The 18,936-nt window shown below is 55.5% G+C and overlaps 1 protein-coding gene across 9 annotated transcripts; it reads left to right on the top strand.

Annotated features, from left to right (window-relative positions):
• The first annotated feature begins 2,541 nt into the window (after window positions 1–2,541).
• Ubtf (upstream binding transcription factor) lies at window positions 2,542–18,561 on the top strand. 9 transcript variants are annotated; one of them, XM_026412364.2, is made up of 21 exons: window positions 2,542–2,870; window positions 5,809–5,933; window positions 7,484–7,659; window positions 8,157–8,240; window positions 8,338–8,493; window positions 10,883–10,947; window positions 11,218–11,338; window positions 11,683–11,793; window positions 12,140–12,273; window positions 12,416–12,557; window positions 12,858–12,899; window positions 13,013–13,126; window positions 13,211–13,366; window positions 13,711–13,866; window positions 13,950–14,060; window positions 14,467–14,555; window positions 14,658–14,847; window positions 15,697–15,744; window positions 15,842–15,913; window positions 16,015–16,158; window positions 16,246–16,454. In XM_026412364.2, the coding sequence occupies exons 2-21, from the start codon at window positions 5,876–5,878 to the stop codon at window positions 16,369–16,371; spliced, it is 2,295 nt and encodes a 764-aa protein (XP_026268149.1). In that variant the 5' UTR covers window positions 2,542–2,870; window positions 5,809–5,875; the 3' UTR covers window positions 16,372–16,454. The 9 variants fall into 9 exon arrangements, with proteins under 9 accessions (XP_026268149.1, XP_077656548.1, XP_077656549.1 ...); XM_077800422.1 differs by lacking the exon at window positions 2,542–2,870 and adding an exon at window positions 3,164–3,335 and having other exon boundaries at window positions 15,842–15,909; window positions 16,246–18,561; XM_026412363.2 differs by lacking the exon at window positions 2,542–2,870 and adding an exon at window positions 3,166–3,335.
• Window positions 18,562–18,936: the final 375 nt, after the last annotated feature.

Raw genomic sequence — 18,936 nt, 5'->3', positions numbered from 1 at the left:
TAAGGGCAGTAGCTCCACATAAAAAGGTGGTTTTGTATCACTATCTTAAATAAAAATTGGAAATAGATCACTTCTCATACATGCTAAAATGTTATTCTGAAAATCATGTCTATATACCATTTAAAATTATTCCTTGTACATCAGGAAATCAAGTACCACATTTTGGTTAAGGCATTCTAGGCACTCTGGGGGTTTTATAGGAGCTGGTGCTAGGATGCTGGCAAACCAAGGAAAGTCTGTGGCCAAGGAGAGATTGGATAGCTAGGATTATGCTTTGTCACCATCCTGGGCTGGGGTTATGGCATGCCTAGGCTCCGCTTCAAGGCACATGCCAGCAAGTTGGAAGAGGAAAGGAGGCAAACTGGGAAAGGGGGCAAAGAAAAAGGGCCAAGGGCAGATTCCTTGGTGCTTTGGCACATGGCCCAAGTGTTGGTCTCCTGACCTCACCAGAGATGCAACAAATGTGAAACAAGCCAATTGGTTTCCAAATGGGAAGGTGCCAGCCATGATTTTTGCTGCCCAAGGAATCAATAACAATAATTCTTGTGATTCATATTCATCCTGTTTATTCCAAAGCACTTTACCAAAAAGTCCTTTGGCTCAGCCAAGAAGTTCAAGGCCAGAAGCCAGAACACCTGGACTCCAGATCCTGGTGTAGAACCTTCCTTAGGGTCTAAGTTTCTTCTTCTGTTATTGTAGCAAGTGAATGTGGAGAATTTTACAGTTTTACATATATCATCTCACTTGACTCTCCAATTCCTAGTCAGGAAAATGAGAGTAGATATGATTGTTATTCTAATTACACAGATACAGGAATGGGATCAAATAAGGTGAGGTTAGAACTTGACCAAACTCACATACTATTAGGAATGTGGGGAGGCTGGCCCTGGTTTCACCCCCAGATCTGGAAAAAAATGTGGGGAAGTTGGGAAGCTGGGACTTTTGATTCTAAAACCCTTTGCTCTTTTCTAGTCAAAAAAATAAAGTTAATTCCACACCCTGCTTTTAGTGCAGCGTGAGATGGCTTGATTTTCACAAAATGCCCTATGTATACTCCAAGGGCAGGTCTGAGTTTGTGGAGATGTACAATTGGGGGAGGGGATTCCAACAAAACAAAATAAATAAATAAATAAGTACAAAATCAAGTACAGGCCTTAAACAGGCCCTGAAAGGAAGGGGTCTTAAGAATTAAACTTCATTTAGTATCATGGTTAATCCGCTTCTCTTATATGCCATGCCCTCTAAAAAACCCGGACACACCAGATCTTGACAGTGTTTCCCATCGTTTGTGCAACGTGGCAGAAGTGAGATGTGGAAGTCCTGGGAAAGGAATCTCATGTCTCCCAAGAGACAAGAGGAATTACAGCAGTAGCCAGACAGTGTGGGGATGGAGAAGGCAGTGTGCCAGGGGACAGTCCAAAGGGGGCTGTGTGACCCGCCTGGCTGAGACGTAGGCAGCAGCAGTGCCAGGAGCAGTGGCGCTATCCCGTGAGAGATGGCCCAAACTGTGGGCTGGCCTGTTGGAAGCAGACGTCCTTCTCACTGTCTTCTGGTTCCCTGCATCCTGTCCTGATAACCTTTTCTCTGAGAAGGGAAGGCAAAGAGACAAGCCACCGCCGAAGGCTCTGGGAGGCTAGAGAGTGGCTCCCGCCCAGGACTTTCCTTCCCCCGCCGGCAGGATGGTGAACTGCGGACCGCCACCCGTAGGCCGCCGGGTTGCAGCTTCCCCGGCACGGCCGGGGTGCCGGGCTCCCCTCGTGGATCCCCGCTGCCGCCGGGGGGCAGCGCCCGAGGCCTGCTTTCTCAGGGCTGGCCGAGCCTTTTTGACAAGCTGATTGCGTAGCAGGGATTGGCTGGTCCGGGCGTGACGCCGGTAACAACAAAGGTGGAGTTGGAAGAAATTAGATTAAAGGAGAGGGGGGAAATAATAATTAAAGGGGGAGCTGGCAGGGGACAGGAGGCAGACACCGAGGGGGAGATGCGCGAAGCACGATCTCCCGGCTCCAACTACCCCCTAGAAGCTCCTTTGCACAAACCCACCAGGATTTTGCTCTTCATCCCCACGCCGGCTCTGGCCCAGTTACCGAAGCCGGGGTAGGAGGGATGGCTGCTGCTTCTTGAAAAATCCCAACTCTCACCCTGACACCCCTCACTACGACCCAGAGGGAGAACTTTTTACTCGGATTTCTCGGATCCTAAGCCGGGTGAAAGTGGGGGGCAATGCGAACAACGAGGGACTCGCTCCGAAACCCGGAAGGCCCTCGCGGGGCACGGAGATCGGACCAGACGGGGTGCTCCCCCGGTTTTCCGATGTGTTGCAAATCTAAGCTTCTTTCTTGCTTTTTTCTTTTTATAACATCCCCCTTTGCTCCCCCCTCCCCGCTTTGGCTTCAGGGTTGCAAAAGCAAAGAGCAATAAAAAAAAAAAAAAAAAAAACCCGCGCACACACTCAGACACACACCAGTGGCGACAGGAGAGAGTTGGAAAGACGCAGGAGAAAAGCAGGAGGCAGCGGGAATGGAGCAATGGGAGCGGGAAGCAGGCAGGTTCCCTCGCAAATTCCCCTCCGGCCCCAAGCCGCCTCGCCGGCCCCGGCAGGGGAGCAAGAAGCCGGGCGAGCAGATGGAGGAGTGGAGCTCGCTCTAGGCAGCGGGCTTGGCCGGAGAATGGAGGAGCCGCCAAGCGACCGGCTGATTGGAAGAGAAACGCAGAGCGATGGAGGCGGGGGTAGGAGGACGATTTCTCTGCGGGGACTGGCGGCGGCGTACACGCCCGGGTCGGGCGCTGCAGAGCTTGGCTGGCTTTCAACCCGCGCTCGCCGGCTCCAGCCCCGCGCGCCCCCACCCCCAGCCCTGCCGGCGGCTCCGCAGGTGAGTGCGAGCTGGGGGCTAAAAGACCCGAAAGTCTAAACACGCCCGCCCTGCAAAAAAAGAAAAGGAAAAAAGCATTTTCTTTCTTTTTTTAATTTTTTTTTTTTTAATTTTCGTACAGCCCCCAGAGCAGTGGGAGGGAAGGGGCGAGGCTGAGCCGTCCGGAGGAGGCGGAGGGGCCAGGCGAGGCCGGGGAGGCCCGGGAGGCGGCGGCGCCGAGGCGGTCTGACGGGCGAGCGCTCGGAGCGGCGCTGCGCTGCGCCGAGGCGGGCGGGCGGGCGGGCGGAGCGGGGCGGGCGGAGCGCGGCGCGTGGGGCTCGCCATTAGCCGTCGCTCCGCTTCGCCATCTCGGGCTTTGTCTGGCGACTAGCTGCCCCAGCGTCGGCTGCGGCGGAGCTGCAGCTCGGCTCTTCCGCCCGCCGCGCTCCTAGGTGCCTCCGGCCTGCGCTCCCATCCACATACTCGGTAAGTGAGCCTCCTTGCCGCGTATTTCGGGGGAGAGGGGTTACTACCAGCGGCAGCGGCGCCGACCTCCATGCGCCGGAGCAGGCCTGGGGAGCCATGCCGGGCTGGATTGAACCGGCTCCCAGAGCTGTTCCACCTCTGGAGCTGGAGCCCGCTCGCGGTTTCCGGGCTTTAAGGAGCAAAAGGAATCGTTTTGTTTTGGGAGTCCGGGTGATATATATATATATGTATTTGTGTGTGTATATATATATATATATATATTTTGGTTTCGTGAGTGCCTTTTGATAGCAAGGGGACCGCGAGGTGGGCGCTGAAGCCTGGCGCCGCTATCGGCGTGCGTGCGCCCCAGCCGGTGGCCACGCTCCGGGGATGAGGGTGGGCGCCAATAGCACGCCCGGGAAGGCGAGAGAGGGTGAGGACTGGCCTGTAAGTACGATCCTAAGCTGGGAAGACTTGGAAGGGAGCTCCGGAGCAGGGCTGTCGGCACCCCCTGAGCCTTACCGGCCACCGGGGGGCCCTCGGGGCACCCTCTCCACGGCCGCACCTCGGCCCTCCCTTCCGCGCCGGCCAAGCCTGCTAGTTCCCCCGCGGGTCTGGCGAGGTCGCTCTCGGCGTCTGCACGCCCGCCTCGGCTCCGAGCCCCGCCGCCATCCGGGCGGCTGCGTGTCTCCCAGCCCGCCCCCCCCCCTCCGGCCGCAGTGGCAGCCGCTGCCGCTGCTGCTGCCGCCGCCGCCGCCGCCACCACCACTACCACCACCACTACCACCGCCACCCCCCTCCCCTTCTTCCTTCCCTCCGCCTCGGCCGCCCGGGTCCCCCCAGCTCCCGCCCCTCCTCCCAGCTGCCCCCCGCGGAGCCCGCCCGGGCAGGCTGTGGGAGGGAGCGGAGCCGGCGAGGCGGGCGGGCTGGCGCTCGCTCCCCGGGGGTCGGTGTGCGCTCTACGGGGAAGGACGCGCTCGCTGCCCCGCTTCTCCCGCCCCCCCTCCCGCTCCTCCTCCTCCCTTCTCCCTCCTCCTCCCCGCTCCGGCGGCGGAGGCTGCTGCGGCGGCGGGGGGTGTGCGAGCTGAGGCCGGGGCCGGCGGGCGGGCGGCGGGCGGGCTGCCTGCAGGCGGAGGGCGCTGTGCTTTGTGCTTTTCGCCGCGAGGAGCAGCAGGCAACAGCCACAGCCGCCGCCGCCACAGCAGCAGCAGCCGCCGCCCCAGCGCCTCCGCCGCGCCGGGAGGAGGAGCCGCTGCCACCGCGGGAGGGAGCTGCGGCTGTGCCCGGCCGAGCGGGGGAGGGCGCCGCCGCTCAGAGCCGGGGAGGGAGCCGCCAGAGCGGGAAGCCCGGAGGCCGCGCTGCGCCGGGTAACCGAGACGGCTAAGGACGCGCGCTAGGGTCGGGGCCAGGACCAGACGGCAAGGGAGCGAGCCGCGGGTACGGTGGACGCCGGGCGAGGACCCGGAACCACCTCCGAGCAGGGGACTGGGCTCGAGCAGACCAGGGAACTGGGGAAGACACCGAAGCCGGGGGAGGGGAAGGCAGGAAGCGAGGCCCGGGCCGGGCCGCGGGCGGAGGAGCCCGCGCTTCTCGGAGCCGGCAGGCGCAGTTCTCTCCGGCCGCCGGAGGGGGCGGCGGGGCCGGTGAGCGCTGCGCCCCCGCCTCCCGGCTGCCGTCCTCCCGCCCTCTCTTTGGCTCGGCTCCCCGGAGGCCGGGGCGGGGGCGCCGGCGGGGCTGGGCCGCAGGCTCGGGGGAGGAGGCGGCGGTTCCCGCCGTGGTCGCGCCTCTGCGCCGGGCTCCTCCGTGAGCGTCAGGGTAGCTGGGCGGTGGCAGAGCCTCTAGCCGGGGTGGGTGGCTCGGGGGCTGGGGCCAAGCTAGGCCTCTTCTCTTCGGCTGCTCGCCCGCCCGGGCGGGCTGGGACGGCGTTGGGCGATCGGGAGGGGGGAGCGGCGGAATCCGGATCCGGTCCCCGGGGGCGGTGCGGCCGCTGCGCTCCGGGGCTGGCGGCGGCTGCGCTGCGTCCGGGTCCCCGCCGGGTTGCGGAGGCGGGGGGAACCGGCCGGGGGGAGGCGGGAGGAGGAGACTGGGGCGCGTGCCCGCTTCCGTGGCCGCGCGCGCCCTTTACCCGCCCTTCCTCCTCCCCCGCCCTCCAGCCTGGGGCCTCCCCGGGGCGGGCGCACCGAAGAGGAGGAGATTTTTTTTTTTTTGGTCCGGGTGGGGGAAGGAGGGCGGGCTCTCACTGCACGCGGGAGCTGGGAGCAGTCTCTCGCGTGGGCAGGGGAGGGCGCACGCCGCGGAGCCCGGCTGCAGGGGCTGGGGGAGGGGGTTGGGAAGAAGAGGGGCGCACTTCCACACCCTCCGACCCATTAAGTCTGAGTATCCTGGCTGGGTCTTACTGAGAGCTGGGACCTGTGCCCACTCCCCTTTGGGATGGGGATAGGATAGAAAGGCCCCCACCTCTCAGCCTGAGTGGGGACTGGTGTCTCTTCTAAAGGGAGAGGTGGCTTTGACCCCGGGTTGCCGGGCCAGCGCGACCGAGGAGGTGGCTGGACAGCTGGAGGATGAACGGAGAGGCCGACTGCCCCACAGACCTGGAAATGGCCGCCCCCAAAGGCCAAGGTAGGGGTCCTCCACCCCCAGCCCTTTTTAACTTAAATCTTCTTTCCCACATGTCTGTCTGCAGGGCTCTCCTTCTAAAGGATTCTCTTCTGCATTCTCTGATCTTGGAGAGGATGTCTTGAGCATAATTTTATAAGTTGAGCATCCTTCACACTTGGAAGAAATAATTTAGTTTGGCCAAATCCAAATTATTTGGCTTTGAGACTGTAAATTGTGTCTTTCACACACCACTCGCTCCGTGTTTGAGGGAGAAGGGAGACCCTTGAAAGTCGTCTTTCTGGGGTTCCAGGTCATCCTGAAGTGTGTCCCTGCTCGGATTCCTGGGCTGGAAGGATGAGGATTGAGAGGGGGTGGGAGATTGGGTGCAGCAGGACTGGGAAGGCTTTTTAGGTTTTTATTATCATTATTACTATTATTATTGTTGTTGTTAAAAATAAGGTTTTGGCCGAGGCAGGTGGAAAGAATGTGCATTTTGGTGAGTTTGGTGGCCCCAGGCCATGGAAGTTATATACACAACCAGACCCCGGCTTCATCCAAGAGGAACCTAGTATAGTTGGGCATGGGGAGTAGAACTAAGCTCAGCATCTGGCAATGCTTGTAGGACATTGAGGGGAGAAAAGATTATGGGGTCCATGTGACCCTGCTCTGCAGAAACCCTGGACCAGGTTACCATATGCAAGTAAAAGTGAGGAGCCTCTTTGACTTGGAGCCATGGATGGCTACTATCTCAGCTCACCTTCCAGGACAGTCACTCTTTAGAGAGGCCCCAAGCTCTCAGAATTGCATTTCAGTGGCTGAAAATAGCTGGTTCAGATCCCCTTTTTTGTTCCCTAAGGAGTTTAAGCAAGAATACAACTTGGAATTAGGTGGGGAGGATGTCTCCCTAGAGCAGGGTCCTGAGAGCCTTTGCCCACCTATGTTCCTTGCCTCAAAGCTGCCCTATATAGTTCTTCATATCCATCCCATTTTTATTTGCCAGAAATTTTCTGGTCTCTCTTGAGGGACTGGGAGGGAGGAGGGATGATATACTCTTGTCTTTAATGTAGGTTTCCAGCTGTGCTAGAGAGACATCTGTATGGAGTCTTCTTTTTGTCCACACCCCTTTTTCAGCACTTGGACATTTATGGTATCTACCTAGAATGTGAATTTGGCAATACCTTTAGATATGTTGCCTTCCTGCTTTCTTTCCTCTCTGATAAACTAATTGCTTTCCCAATAGAGACACAGTTCACAGGAACTTTATTCCCCCCTGCCCCCTTTCTACAGTTAATAGGGGCCCGTGGAAGCCTGGAATGTTAGAAATGAAAATATCCCTGAAGGAAGCCAGTCCTGGGTTCAAGCCAGGCTTTCTATATGTGACACTGGACCAGTCTCTGCCCTAATCCAATGTGACCAGTTTGCTTAGGGATAAGTTATACTTAAAGAAAGATACTTTTGTTTACATGGGAAACAGGGACTCTTGGAAAGAAAGATTGGATACTCGAGGACTGGGGAGTAGATCAGTATGATGGCATGAGCCAGGTGTGATGGCTTCTTTTACCCCTCACCAGACCGCTGGTCCCAGGAAGATATGCTAACTTTGCTGGAATGCATGAAGAACAACCTTCCATCCAATGACAGCTCCAAGTTCAAAACCACTGAGTCACACATGGACTGGGAAAAAGTAGCATTTAAAGATTTTTCTGGAGATATGTGCAAGCTCAAATGGGTGGAGATTTCTAATGAGGTAACTGAATCCCCCTCTTTCTGACACACATGAATGTGCATCTACACATAACCCTACCTTGTCCTTCTTGGAGGGGGAAATGAAACGAAGTCTGTAAACAGGAAGGAAGAAGGCCAGAAAGGTGTTCATGTGGTCACTTGTTAGCTCTCTATTTGACCTTGTGCCTGTGGAGGAGATGGCACCATTAACATATCAGCCTAGAGGTCTTAATTCTGCCAAGGTCTCACAGGTGGCCGTGAATACTAACTGGCCTGGGGCCTGGGGCTTCTGGCTTCTGTTACCTGAACTGTTCGAATGATGTACTTGTCCTTTGGTGTGAGCTCCACAGCAGGCCTGGTCAGTGCCTGGATCGTGGAGATTACCTGTATTGTAGGGCTGTTGGTCCCTGTTCTTTCAATCAGTTGTCTGGTAGAGTGGTGGAAACCCATTGGGAAAGGGAGCTCTGCTATGGGGTAGCATTTCCCAGCTTCTTCTACTCACCTCCCTTCTTCCTCCAGGTGAGGAAATTCCGTACGTTGACAGAATTGATCCTTGATGCTCAAGAACATGTTAAAAATCCTTATAAAGGCAAAAAACTCAAGGTGAGTTACCAGGAAGAGGAGCGTGAGGGTCCAGGGAGGAGTGGTCCAAAGAAGGGATGGTGTTTAACCTCTATTGTGTCTTTGTCCCACCTTCCAGAAACACCCAGACTTCCCAAAGAAGCCCCTGACCCCTTATTTTCGCTTCTTCATGGAGAAGCGAGCCAAGTATGCAAAACTCCACCCTGAGATGAGCAACCTGGACTTGACCAAGATTCTTTCCAAGAAATACAAGGAGCTTCCTGAGAAGAAGAAGGTGGGGGGAGGGGGTTTTAGGTGCGGGGAGGGAAGAGACTGGAAGCAACTGGTGGGGGTAGGCCTTAGAGGGACTTGGCATCAGGGACATAGGAATCAGCACAGCAGAGTGGGGTCCCAGGCAGCTATATCTGATTGCTCTATCCCAGGCCCATACACAGTCAAAACAGGCACCCTTGCAGGTGAAACCCAGGCCCAAGCAGTTGCTCAGACCAACCTTGACCCCTATGGACCATTCATAGTGTCCTCTTCCATATACTTCTCCACACACATGTCCTCAGTGTTAGGCCTGCACAGCAGTTTTGGATCCTTCATATTTCCCCTCATGGCCTAATTTAATGCCTGTAATATCCTCACACAAGAAACCCCAGGAAAGGGGGTTATTCTTAATGCTGTGGGCAAAAAACTGAGGTGCAGGGAGGTTAAGTGTCAGGTCACACAAGTAATGATGCTAGAGCAGGACTTGGCCTTGGCACCCTAGGCTCCCTGTCTGCTACTTTTCCCCCTCCACATCCACATGTTAAATGGGCTTTCTTCCCCATGTACAAGAATACACCTTATCTTTCCTGGCCTCATATTATCCCCTGCAGAGGTCAGACACTGTCCCAGACAGTCAGAGGTTGATGACCTCAGGCATAAGTTGCCCAGGTCTACCAGGCAGAGATGGACACAAGTCAAGGACAGCTCAGGAGGTCCCATGCAATGATAAGAAACAAAATACTGAAGGAGTCCTGCAGATGGGACATGTGTAAGGTGGAATGAGAGAGATAGATGAGAAGAGATACTGTTTTGATGAGATGGAGCCAAGGAGAGAAGTTGATGAGGGCCATGGGGAGAGGCCAAAAGGCACATTGACTAGTAAAAAAGGCAGTTGTACATAGCCAGCCCTCGAAAAGTGACACCTACTGCCACACTCAGTGGACCTTTTCACTGGTTCATATATACTGGCTGTAGACACATATGCTCTTGGTGCTGAACCCAAAATGGAACCAGGTAAAACTAGCCCTCTGGCCACTGCCCAAGCTAAGTAGGAGCTATGATTTATTGGAGTTATGATTAACCCCCTGATGAGGTTAAGGGACAGTGACAACACAGAAAACTCATGGAATGGGAGGGAGAGGCAAAGGATCTGAGAACCAGGGGTGGACAGAAGAAATGGGTAAAGTGGACAAGATGCTGACCTGGGGGACACAGACTTGTCCTCTTGGACTGCCACCACATTGCTAATGTATGAGGCCTTGCGGTAAGTCACTTTGCTTCTCTGGGCCTGGTCTAGTCTATAAAGGCGAGCCATATCTGTGAGGTGCCTTTTGGCTCCAAAAACTTGTTTGTGGAGGGCCAAAATTGTGCAGAGGAGACATTGTTCTGCTCTTGGTTTTCTGTGGGAACCACAGGGGAAAGTGAGCCACCTTTCTGTGCTGGTCGTGTACTCTGTGAGAGGCAGGGGTTGGCTTGATCTCCATGAGCCCCTGACTGCTTCCAGTGCTATACTTGCAATTATAGGGGGGGAAAAAAAAAGGAGGAAAAGAGAGGGCTATTAGACAGAAAGTAGATAAAGAAGGGCAAGGATGGGAAACGAGGTGTAAGTAGGGGGACTCTAGAGGGAGGCAGGCAAGGAGAGGGAAAGGAAGACCAGGCGGAGAGGAGGGAGAGGGAAGGGAGCCAAGTGGCAGAGGGGAACAAGAGGCCTGAGAGGGTGCCAGTCAGCCAGGCGCCTGGAAGAAGGGATCAGAGGTAGGAAAGATGGTGGTGGCTGAGGCACCAAGAGGGGATGGTTACAGAATTGGGAAGGAATGTGAGGGGCAGATGGAGCCCCAGAGGTAGTATGGATGGGGAAGAAAAACCCAAGAGACAGATCTGCTGGGATGTGGTCTACCTTATAAGAATTCATTCTGAATTTCCTTCATTACAATCTCGCTTCATGCTTTGGAAGCAGGATTCAGCCACCTGGCCCTATGGGCCATCTCCAAATAGATACACTGATGTCAGCTTCCTCAGACAGTGGGGAGAGGGAGTAATGGGAGCAGGGTCTCCACCAGACTCAACGTTGGAATTTTATGGTGTCAGAGAAAGGGGTGGGGCAATCCTAGTCCTGCCACTGACAACTTATCGGTTGTGGTAATGCCAAGTCCCGCTTCTACAACTCTCTTAAATAGAGAGAATAGGAATAAGATTTCATGTCTGAAAGACCACTGTAGTTCCCACTGTCTGGTTCTCAGCCACCAGGTCTGGTGTGTGGTGAGCCCAATCCACTGGAAGGCACAGGCTACCATCCGTCCACATCACAGCGGGAGGCAAGAAAGCTAGCGAGGAGGGTTCCTGGTGGCTTTTGTAGCTCCGGGTGAGATAGGCCTTGGGTCCTGGATGACCCCGTCCCCTCCTCCCCCCAGATGAAATATATTCAGGACTTCCAGAGGGAGAAACAGGAGTTCGAGCGAAACCTGGCCCGATTCAGGTAAGGCAGTGAAGCCCAGGAGGGCCATGGGGCACTGGGTGTGACAGTATAGGCTAATGCTGGCTGGAGGCTGGTGCTGGCCATCTGCAAAATATGGAATATGATGGGTCACGTACAGACCCTAATGTATTATGCTCAGGGGCAGGCAAGCAGCCTCTGTCCCACTAAGCCCCAGATGGAAGGCCTAGGAGGCTCTATGGGTGGGGCAGCTAACTTGGGTCTGCCCAGGCAGTGTACCCCATTGAACCTTGCTCCCCATGCCCTGGCTAGGGAGGATCACCCCGACCTTATCCAGAATGCCAAGAAGTCGGACATCCCTGAGAAGCCCAAAACCCCCCAGCAGCTGTGGTACACCCATGAGAAGAAGGTGTATCTCAAAGTGCGGCCAGATGTGAGTGTCTGGCCAAGGGGTGGGGGTGGAGGCGCACGGTGGTGGCAAGGGGGGAGCCGCGCCAGGTCGGCTGGGCACGGTGCAGGGGAGCAGGAGAGGAGGCCCCTCCCCAGGGGTGGGCTGCATGGACAGGGCCTGGGCCAGCTGGCGTGTGTGTGCGCGTGTGTGTGAGCCTGTCCCCTTGCACCCAGGCGGGATCCCCGCCTCTCTGCCTTCCCCTCCTGGCCTGTGGGGGACACTAATGTGACCTCCTGTGGCCTGAGGGGGCGGGGGCCTCTGTGCCCCCTACCCCCCTCCCCCTGCCCCTGGCTGCCTGTGTGTGTCTGACGGCTTTTGGTTTGCAGGCCACTACGAAGGAGGTGAAGGACTCCCTGGGGAAGCAGTGGTCTCAGCTCTCGGACAAAAAGAGGCTGAAATGGATTCATAAGGCCCTGGAGCAGCGGAAGAAGTACGAGGTTAGGCTTCCGCTGCGCTCCTCCCCATCCGGCTCTTCAAGAGCCTCTGCCCTCTGACTCTGTGCCACCGCATGCTGCGGGAGGCAGTCACTCCCCAGCCATCCATTGAGGGAGGGGCCTTCTGGGCCCCTCACCTCTGTCTCTATTTTCCCTACCCCCACCCCACCATGAGATCTCAGGCTAGGGCAGGGCAGGGCACCACGGTTCGGCTTGTTTTGTGTGAAATGGCAGAAATGGCCATCCCCAGCTTTGCTCCCTGCCCCCCCTCCCCAGCGGCTCTCCCCCTTCCCCTGCCCCGGCTAACCCCACTCCCCATTGCCCTCCACCCCCCCACCTCACTCTGCAGGAGATTATGCGTGACTATATCCAGAAGCACCCTGAACTGAACATCAGTGAGGAGGGCATCACCAAATCCACCCTTACCAAGGCTGAACGCCAGCTCAAGGACAAGTTTGATGGGCGACCCACCAAGCCACCTCCGTGAGCACTGTCCTGTGGTGGGTGGGTGAGTGGGCAGCTAGGGAACTGGGCCAGTGAAGGATGTAGGCCCATGCTCTACAGCGATGAGGTCAACTGCTCACTTGCTTATGGGGTGTGTCTCTCTTCCTGCCCGTTTTGACAGGAACAGCTATTCACTGTACTGCGCAGAGCTCATGGCCAACATGAAGGATGTGCCCAGTACGGAGCGCATGGTGCTATGCAGCCAGCAGTGGAAGCTGCTGTCCCAGAAGGAGAAGGATGCTTATCACAAGAAGTGTGACCAGGTGCTTCATAGCAGGGGGCAACCCATGGAGATTTTAGGGCCCTCCTTCGGGGTTTCAAGTGTGACCCCAGCAAAGCTCAAATCAGTCCTTGGTTATAGGTGCCTTGGCACCTGCTTCCAGCATGGCAGTGTGCTAAGTTTGGCATCTGGGCCTGTCAAGGCAGACAGCTCAGGCCTCTTGCCTACCATCTGTTGGAGGAGAGCAGGCCCTGGGGGAGGCTTTCTGAGGGTTCCTGTCCCTAATACTGGAGTCTCTGGTGAGCCTATTCCCAACTGACCCTGATTCCCCTCCCTTTCCCAGAAAAAGAAAGATTACGAGGTGGAGATGCTCCGTTTCCTTGAGGTGAGTGTTGCTCCAGGTGGGGACTGGGCAGAGAAGACGGCTATGCGGGAGAGCCCTGAGGATCCCTGGAGAGCAGGTGGACTGCAGCCCCACCCCTCTGTCTTCCCCACCAGAGCCTGCCCGAGGAGGAGCAGCAGCGGGTTCTGGGAGAGGAGAAGATGTTGAACATCAACAAGAAGCAGGCCACCAGCCCAGCTTCCAAGAAGCCCACCCAGGAAGGCGGGAAGGTGGGCAGGGGCACCATCAGTGGGAGGGGAACGAAGGGCTCCTGTGAATGGCCTGGTAACCCCGACCCTTCTGTACCTTCCCAGGGCGGCTCAGAGAAGCCTAAACGGCCGGTGTCCGCCATGTTCATCTTCTCTGAGGAGAAGCGGCGGCAGCTGCAGGAGGAGAGGCCAGAGCTCTCTGAGAGTGAGCTGACCCGCCTGCTGGCCCGCATGTGGAACGACTTGTCAGAGAAGAAGAAGGTTAGTCTTGCCCCTGAGAGGCGCCTCCCCACCAGTGTCCCCAGAGGGGCTGCTAGGACCACTTCCTCCCTTGGGGCAGCTGCGCAGCCTCGCCCCTGCCCCTGCCCCTGCGGCTTACATGTGTGACTGGACTCAGATGCTGGGAGCCCTCGAGCCGACCCGGAAGGCGGGAAGTTGGCTCTGGGGGGAGCGGCCGGTAGGCGGGGCGGAGCCCACGGGGACATCTGTGCCGCCCACGCTTGTGCCAGTCCCTCCTCCCTACCCAGAGCTGCTGCTGCGCTAGTCGGACTTAGCGCGCCCCCTAGGGGTGGCACAGAGGCTGACACCTGTGTGGTACTCCATAGGCCAAGTACAAGGCCAGGGAGGCAGCGCTGAAGGCACAGTCTGAGAGGAAGCCAGGCGCGGAGCGCGAGGAACGGGGCAAGCTGCCAGAGTCACCCAAGAGAGCTGAGGAGATCTGGCAGCAGAGCGTCATCGGCGATTACCTGGCCCGCTTCAAGGTGGCAGGAAGTGGGACAGGGGTTTTTCCTGTAGCCTCCAGCCCTGGGTGACCCCTTTAGCTGATACCCTTGTCTGTCCCCAGAACGATAGGGTAAAGGCCTTGAAAGCCATGGAGATGACCTGGAACAACATGGAGAAGAAGGAAAAACTAATGTGGATTAAGAAGGCCGCTGAAGACCAAAAGCGATATGAGGTGTGAAGAGGACTGCCCCACCCCACCCCACCCCACCCCACCCCCGCCCATATAAGCTGGGGCTCTGAGCCAGAGATCCCAGCCTTGTTGTGACCCTGAACCAGTCTCAACTCGACGCCGCCCACCCCCCCAATTGAGCCTCAGTCTCATCAGTAAAATAGAGGAGATAGTATTGGCCTTCAAGGTTATTGTTGAGGGACATGAGTTCAATTCCAAAAATTCATTGAAATGATAGTGCTTGACATAGGTGTGAGTTGTTAGGTAATTGTTCCCTGGCCATGCTTTGGTTTCTGCTCTTCCTGGCACATAAAAAGAGAACCAGCTAAGGCATGACAGAGTGGGGCCGGAGGCAGCAGTATTTCAGGGGGTGTGGGGATGAGTGTGACCCTTCCAGGTCTCCCCACAGAGAGAGCTGAGTGAGATGCGGGCACCTCCAGCTGCTACGAATTCTTCCAAGAAGATGAAGTTCCAGGGAGAACCCAAGAAGCCTCCCATGTGAGCCTGGGGCTGAAGTCTGCCTTGGTGTGGGGAGGGTGAGGACTAGCGGGCCTGTTGGTTGGGGGTCTTGACCCTCCCTTAACAACCCCCATCTCCCAGGAATGGTTACCAGAAGTTCTCCCAGGAGCTACTGTCCAATGGAGAGCTGAACCACCTGCCACTGAAAGAGCGCATGGTGGAAATAGGCAGCCGCTGGCAGCGCATTTCCCAGAGCCAGAAGGAGCACTACAAAAAGCTGGCGGAGGAGCAGCAGAAGCAGTACAGGGTGCACCTGGACCTCTGGGTCAAGGTGAGAGGGTAAAGGATCCTTGGGAGGGAGAGGGAGGCACCATCCTGTCTTATTCATCATTTCTTTCAATACCCCAGCAGTCCTAAGGGGCAGTGTTTACTGTCACCCTTTTAAACCAAAGCTCAGAGAGGTTAAGTAATTTGCCCAAAGTCATACAGTAGGTAGAAAAATTGAAATCAGACTGCCTTTCCTCTCTCCATCTGGGACTGGGGGTCCTCTTTGGACTCTGGCTTGATTCCTAGTCTCTGAGCTTCCCTCTGTACCTTGGTTGAGTAGTAAGATCTGTAAAGTGAGGAGAATCATCTGTGTCCTCCCCAGCCACCCAAATTGGCCAAGAATTTGGCCAGAGATTAGACGCTCCAAATGTTAGATGAGCCCCAATCCCTCATCAGTGGCTCAGGGAACTTAGGACCAAGTAGGGTTGATGATATCAGGTTCTGTTGAGTCATTGTGGGGAGACTTCTAAGTTAAAGAAGGCCCCATCTATGGAGCCTCCATTTGGGTAGAGTAAGAAAATGAAAATGAGCAGTCTTGATGCATAGTGGCTTACTTTAACCAGGAATGGTGGCACAAGCCTATAATCAAGGCTGAGGCAGGAGGGTGGCAAGTTTGAGGTCAGTCTGGACAACTTAGACCCTGTCTCAAAATAAAAATAAAAGGAGGTGGGGATGTAGCATCAAAAGCAGAAACTTGAGCTGTATTCCTAGACCCCTGGGGCACTCTTCAGAGACCAGGTATAAAGATGGGTGATGTAAAGTCCTCAGCCTACTGCCTGGCTGGAGCTCAGTATGCTCAGCTGGCAGTAATCTGGGGAGCGTTCCAACCCCCACCTTCTCTCTGTCTCCCCAGAGTCTGTCTCCCCAGGACCGTGCAGCATATAAAGAATACATCTCCAATGTGAGTTTGGGAGCCCGGCAGTGGCATGGTGGGGGCAGGGATCCCCAGGACCTGGAACTCACAGCTGCCCCTTGTGCATCCCCATCCTCTCCTACAGAAACGTAAGAGCATGACCAAGCTGCGAGGCCCAAACCCCAAGTCCAGCCGGACCACCCTGCAGTCCAAGTCGGTAAGGAGCTTCTCCCAGATAGGGAGCAAGTATCTGTACAACAGGGTCCCAGTGCCTGGAGAGGCTGGGCCAAGACCACTAGTGTCTCTCTGCCCCTCCAGGAATCTGAGGAGGATGATGAAGAGGATGAGGATGATGAGGATGAAGATGAAGAAGAGGAAGACGATGAGAATGGGGATTCCTCTGAGGATGGTGGGGACTCCTCCGGATCCAGCAGTGAAGATGAGAGCGAGGATGGGGATGAGGTAGGGCAGGCAGGGCATGGTGGGAGGGGCAGGATTGAGTTCCACAAGGAGGGCCACCTGGTAACTGCACATCCTTTCTTCCTCTAGAACGAGGAGGATGATGAGGATGAAGATGATGATGAGGATGACGATGAGGATGAAGACAATGAGTCCGAGGGCAGCAGCTCCAGCTCCTCCTCCTCAGGGGACTCCTCAGACTCTGACTCCAACTGAGGCTCACCCCCCCCCCCCCGGGGCAGCCAGGGAGAGCTTTAGAGCTCCCCTCCCCAACTGACCACCTTTGTCTCTCCCCCATGTTCTGTCCCCTACCCCCTGGCCTCCCCCACTTTCTGTCTTTCTTTTTCTTTTTCTTTTTTAAACAAAATATGGTGGGGGTAGGGGACTGGAGGAGCCCAGGCCAGGACTCTGTAGCCTTGGAGCAATCGGCCCTGGGGGTCCTCCAGGGAGAGCAACCATCAGACTGAGCCAGCACTGGACCAGACCGGCCCACCCCACCCCTCTTCTGCACTTGCGGTTCTGGCATGGACAATGGACCAGGGGTGGGGAGTCCCAAAGAGTTCAGTGAGGCCCTCCACACCTGCAACCCAAACCAAGGTGGGGTGGAAGCTTGGGGAGGACCCCTTCCTTCCCAGAGGGGCTCACCACCTGGACCCCTGCATTGGAACTGGAGGCAGGGAAACTGTTGGGAGAGGTGGGCGGGTGCCTTTGAGAAAACAGGCACTGCCCTGATGGTCCTCTCCCCTGCCCCTGCAGAAAGGAGCTGCCTGGACCCACTCATGGGGGAGGGGCAGAAGTGTTTTTTATATATGTGTATATATTTTTTTTTAAAGCTCTGAGCTGTCAACGAGACGTTTCCTACCGATCCCGGCTGCCGTCTCTGTTGTCATTTCTGGGAGAGGGAGGGTTTAGGGGGTAGATTTGGAACTTTTTTTAAAAGGTCTTGATGTGTGTGGGAGAGAGAGAGAGAGAGAGAATGTGTGTGTGTGTACGTGTGTATGTGTGTACGTGTGCACGCGCACACGTTGTATATAGCATGAGTGCACCTGTGGGTGTGTTTGAGTGCGTGTAGAAGAGAGAAGGGGTCTGTCCTGGAGCCCACCTCAGTTTTTGTGAATCTGGAAAAGGGTTGGTGAGGGCCAGGGAGATGATGATCCCAGTGGGAACAGGCTGAGGCTGCCCTTCTCTGCATGTCTCCACTTTGCCTGGTCTCTGGTTCTATTTGGGGAGGGCACTGAAGCCACTCTTGATGCTTCCTATACAGTTTCCCTGTGCCAGGGTCATGTGCATCTGAGCTGCTGCTGGTTCCTACTGTCCAGCAGGAAGGCGGGAAGGGGCAGACAATGGTGTGAACCTTAAAGCTTTTCTTTGGTGGAAAAGGCCTTCTGGCTCATGTGAGGGGCCAGCCTGGCCACTCTGGGCTCAGAATCTGGGCATCAGGAAGTGTGTTGAGCTCTTATGTACACATCCCTAACTGCCTTCCCCCATGTCCTCTGGCCACCCCATTTCCTTTGATTTCTCAGGTCTGCTCCCCCTCTTCCTTGCCCCTCAACCTTATAGTTGGGAAAGGGGCTACAGAAGCTGCTTTCTGCAGCTGTCCCTTTAACCCTTGCCAGCCATCCCAATCTTTTGGTACCCTGATTCCTTGACTCTTAATAAGCCAAGCCACCTTATCTGTGGATTTAATTTTTGTTGTTGGCAGTTTTTACTAAATTGGTTTAAAAAAAATTTTTTTTAAAAAACAATCATGTCAGTGACCTATTTAATCGGGGCTTTGTGCTTCCCACCTTCCCCTCTGAATGAAAGCCAGGAATGGGGGAAGTGGGACCTCTGCCAAGGTGGTGGGGCAGAAAAGGTAAAGGGCCCCACCCCAGATAGGCTGTAGGTCTCTCAAATGAAAGCAGAGACAATCTGCTTTGCCTGGACCCTGGTGCTTGGATGGGGAGGCCTAGGGAGGGACACTCCCCACTCCCACTCCCCTTCCTTTATCCTGACCCAGGAATTAAGTACAGGAGTTTATAGGTTATTTTCTCCTAAGAACCCCTGCAAAGACCCCCCACCCAATATCCTTTATCTGAATGCCCCTGCACTATTATGTTTTAGTGGAATGTGTTTTCATTTAAAAATAACTTTGAACAGGACACTTTTCCTGTTTTAAAAATTGAAAAATTCTTACAGTACAGACAGGGCCATGGGGGTGGGGGTGTTGGTGCTGTAAGAGGTCGCTCTGAGTGCATTTTGGCACTGGGACGGGATGGCTGGGGTGGGAAGACCCCCATTCCCCCACCTTTTTTTTCTAATATTTAAGGAGTGTTTTGTAGGTTTCAACAACAACCACACTTGAATTTGTATTATGGGAGGTGGGAGGGAATGGCTTAGAGGTGTCTGCCTAAGCTTAAGGCCAACTGTGGAAGTTTTGTTTTCCCTTTTTTTTGTACAATAAAGTGAAAAACAAAGGTCTGACTGCTGTCTGGTCACTGGAATAAGTGAAAGTGGGTGGCAGGGGTGACCCAATAGGTCAGATAAACTCTTGAAGCTATCTTGTTTGCCCTTTCTAGAACCATCTTACATCATTTTGTGCTACTGTTTGGTGCTTTCTAAATTCAGTTGGTCCACCTGAGGTTGTCAGTCATGAAGGACTGACAACAAGTTTTGGGAACAAATGCATTTTCACCAGAGGGCACCGCCTTAGGAAATGAGGTGATAAACCACTGAGGTCAAGGGTTCATCCTGGGCATGCCAGCCCTCCTGGTTGGTGCAGGATTTATCAAGTAGTGTTTA

This window comes from Urocitellus parryii, chromosome 7 (genome assembly GCF_045843805.1).
Source record: "Urocitellus parryii isolate mUroPar1 chromosome 7, mUroPar1.hap1, whole genome shotgun sequence".
Taxonomy (NCBI): Eukaryota; Metazoa; Chordata; class Mammalia; order Rodentia; family Sciuridae; genus Urocitellus; species Urocitellus parryii.
This window is presented reverse-complemented; position numbering and strand designations above follow the sequence as displayed.

What these genes read in the sequence shown, in the direction of transcription:
- Ubtf (XM_077800422.1), top strand. Translation starts at nt 5,876, where the DNA reads ATGAACGGAGAGGCCGACTGCCCCACAGACCTGGAAATGGCCGCCCCC. An exon ending in CGAAACCTGGCCCGATTCAG is followed by an intron (nt 10,948 to 11,217) that starts GTAAGGCAGTGA and finishes TGCCCTGGCTAG; the next exon opens with GGAGGATCACCCCGACCTTA. An exon ending in CGACCCACCAAGCCACCTCC is followed by an intron (nt 12,274 to 12,415) that starts GTGAGCACTGTC and finishes CCGTTTTGACAG; the next exon opens with GAACAGCTATTCACTGTACT.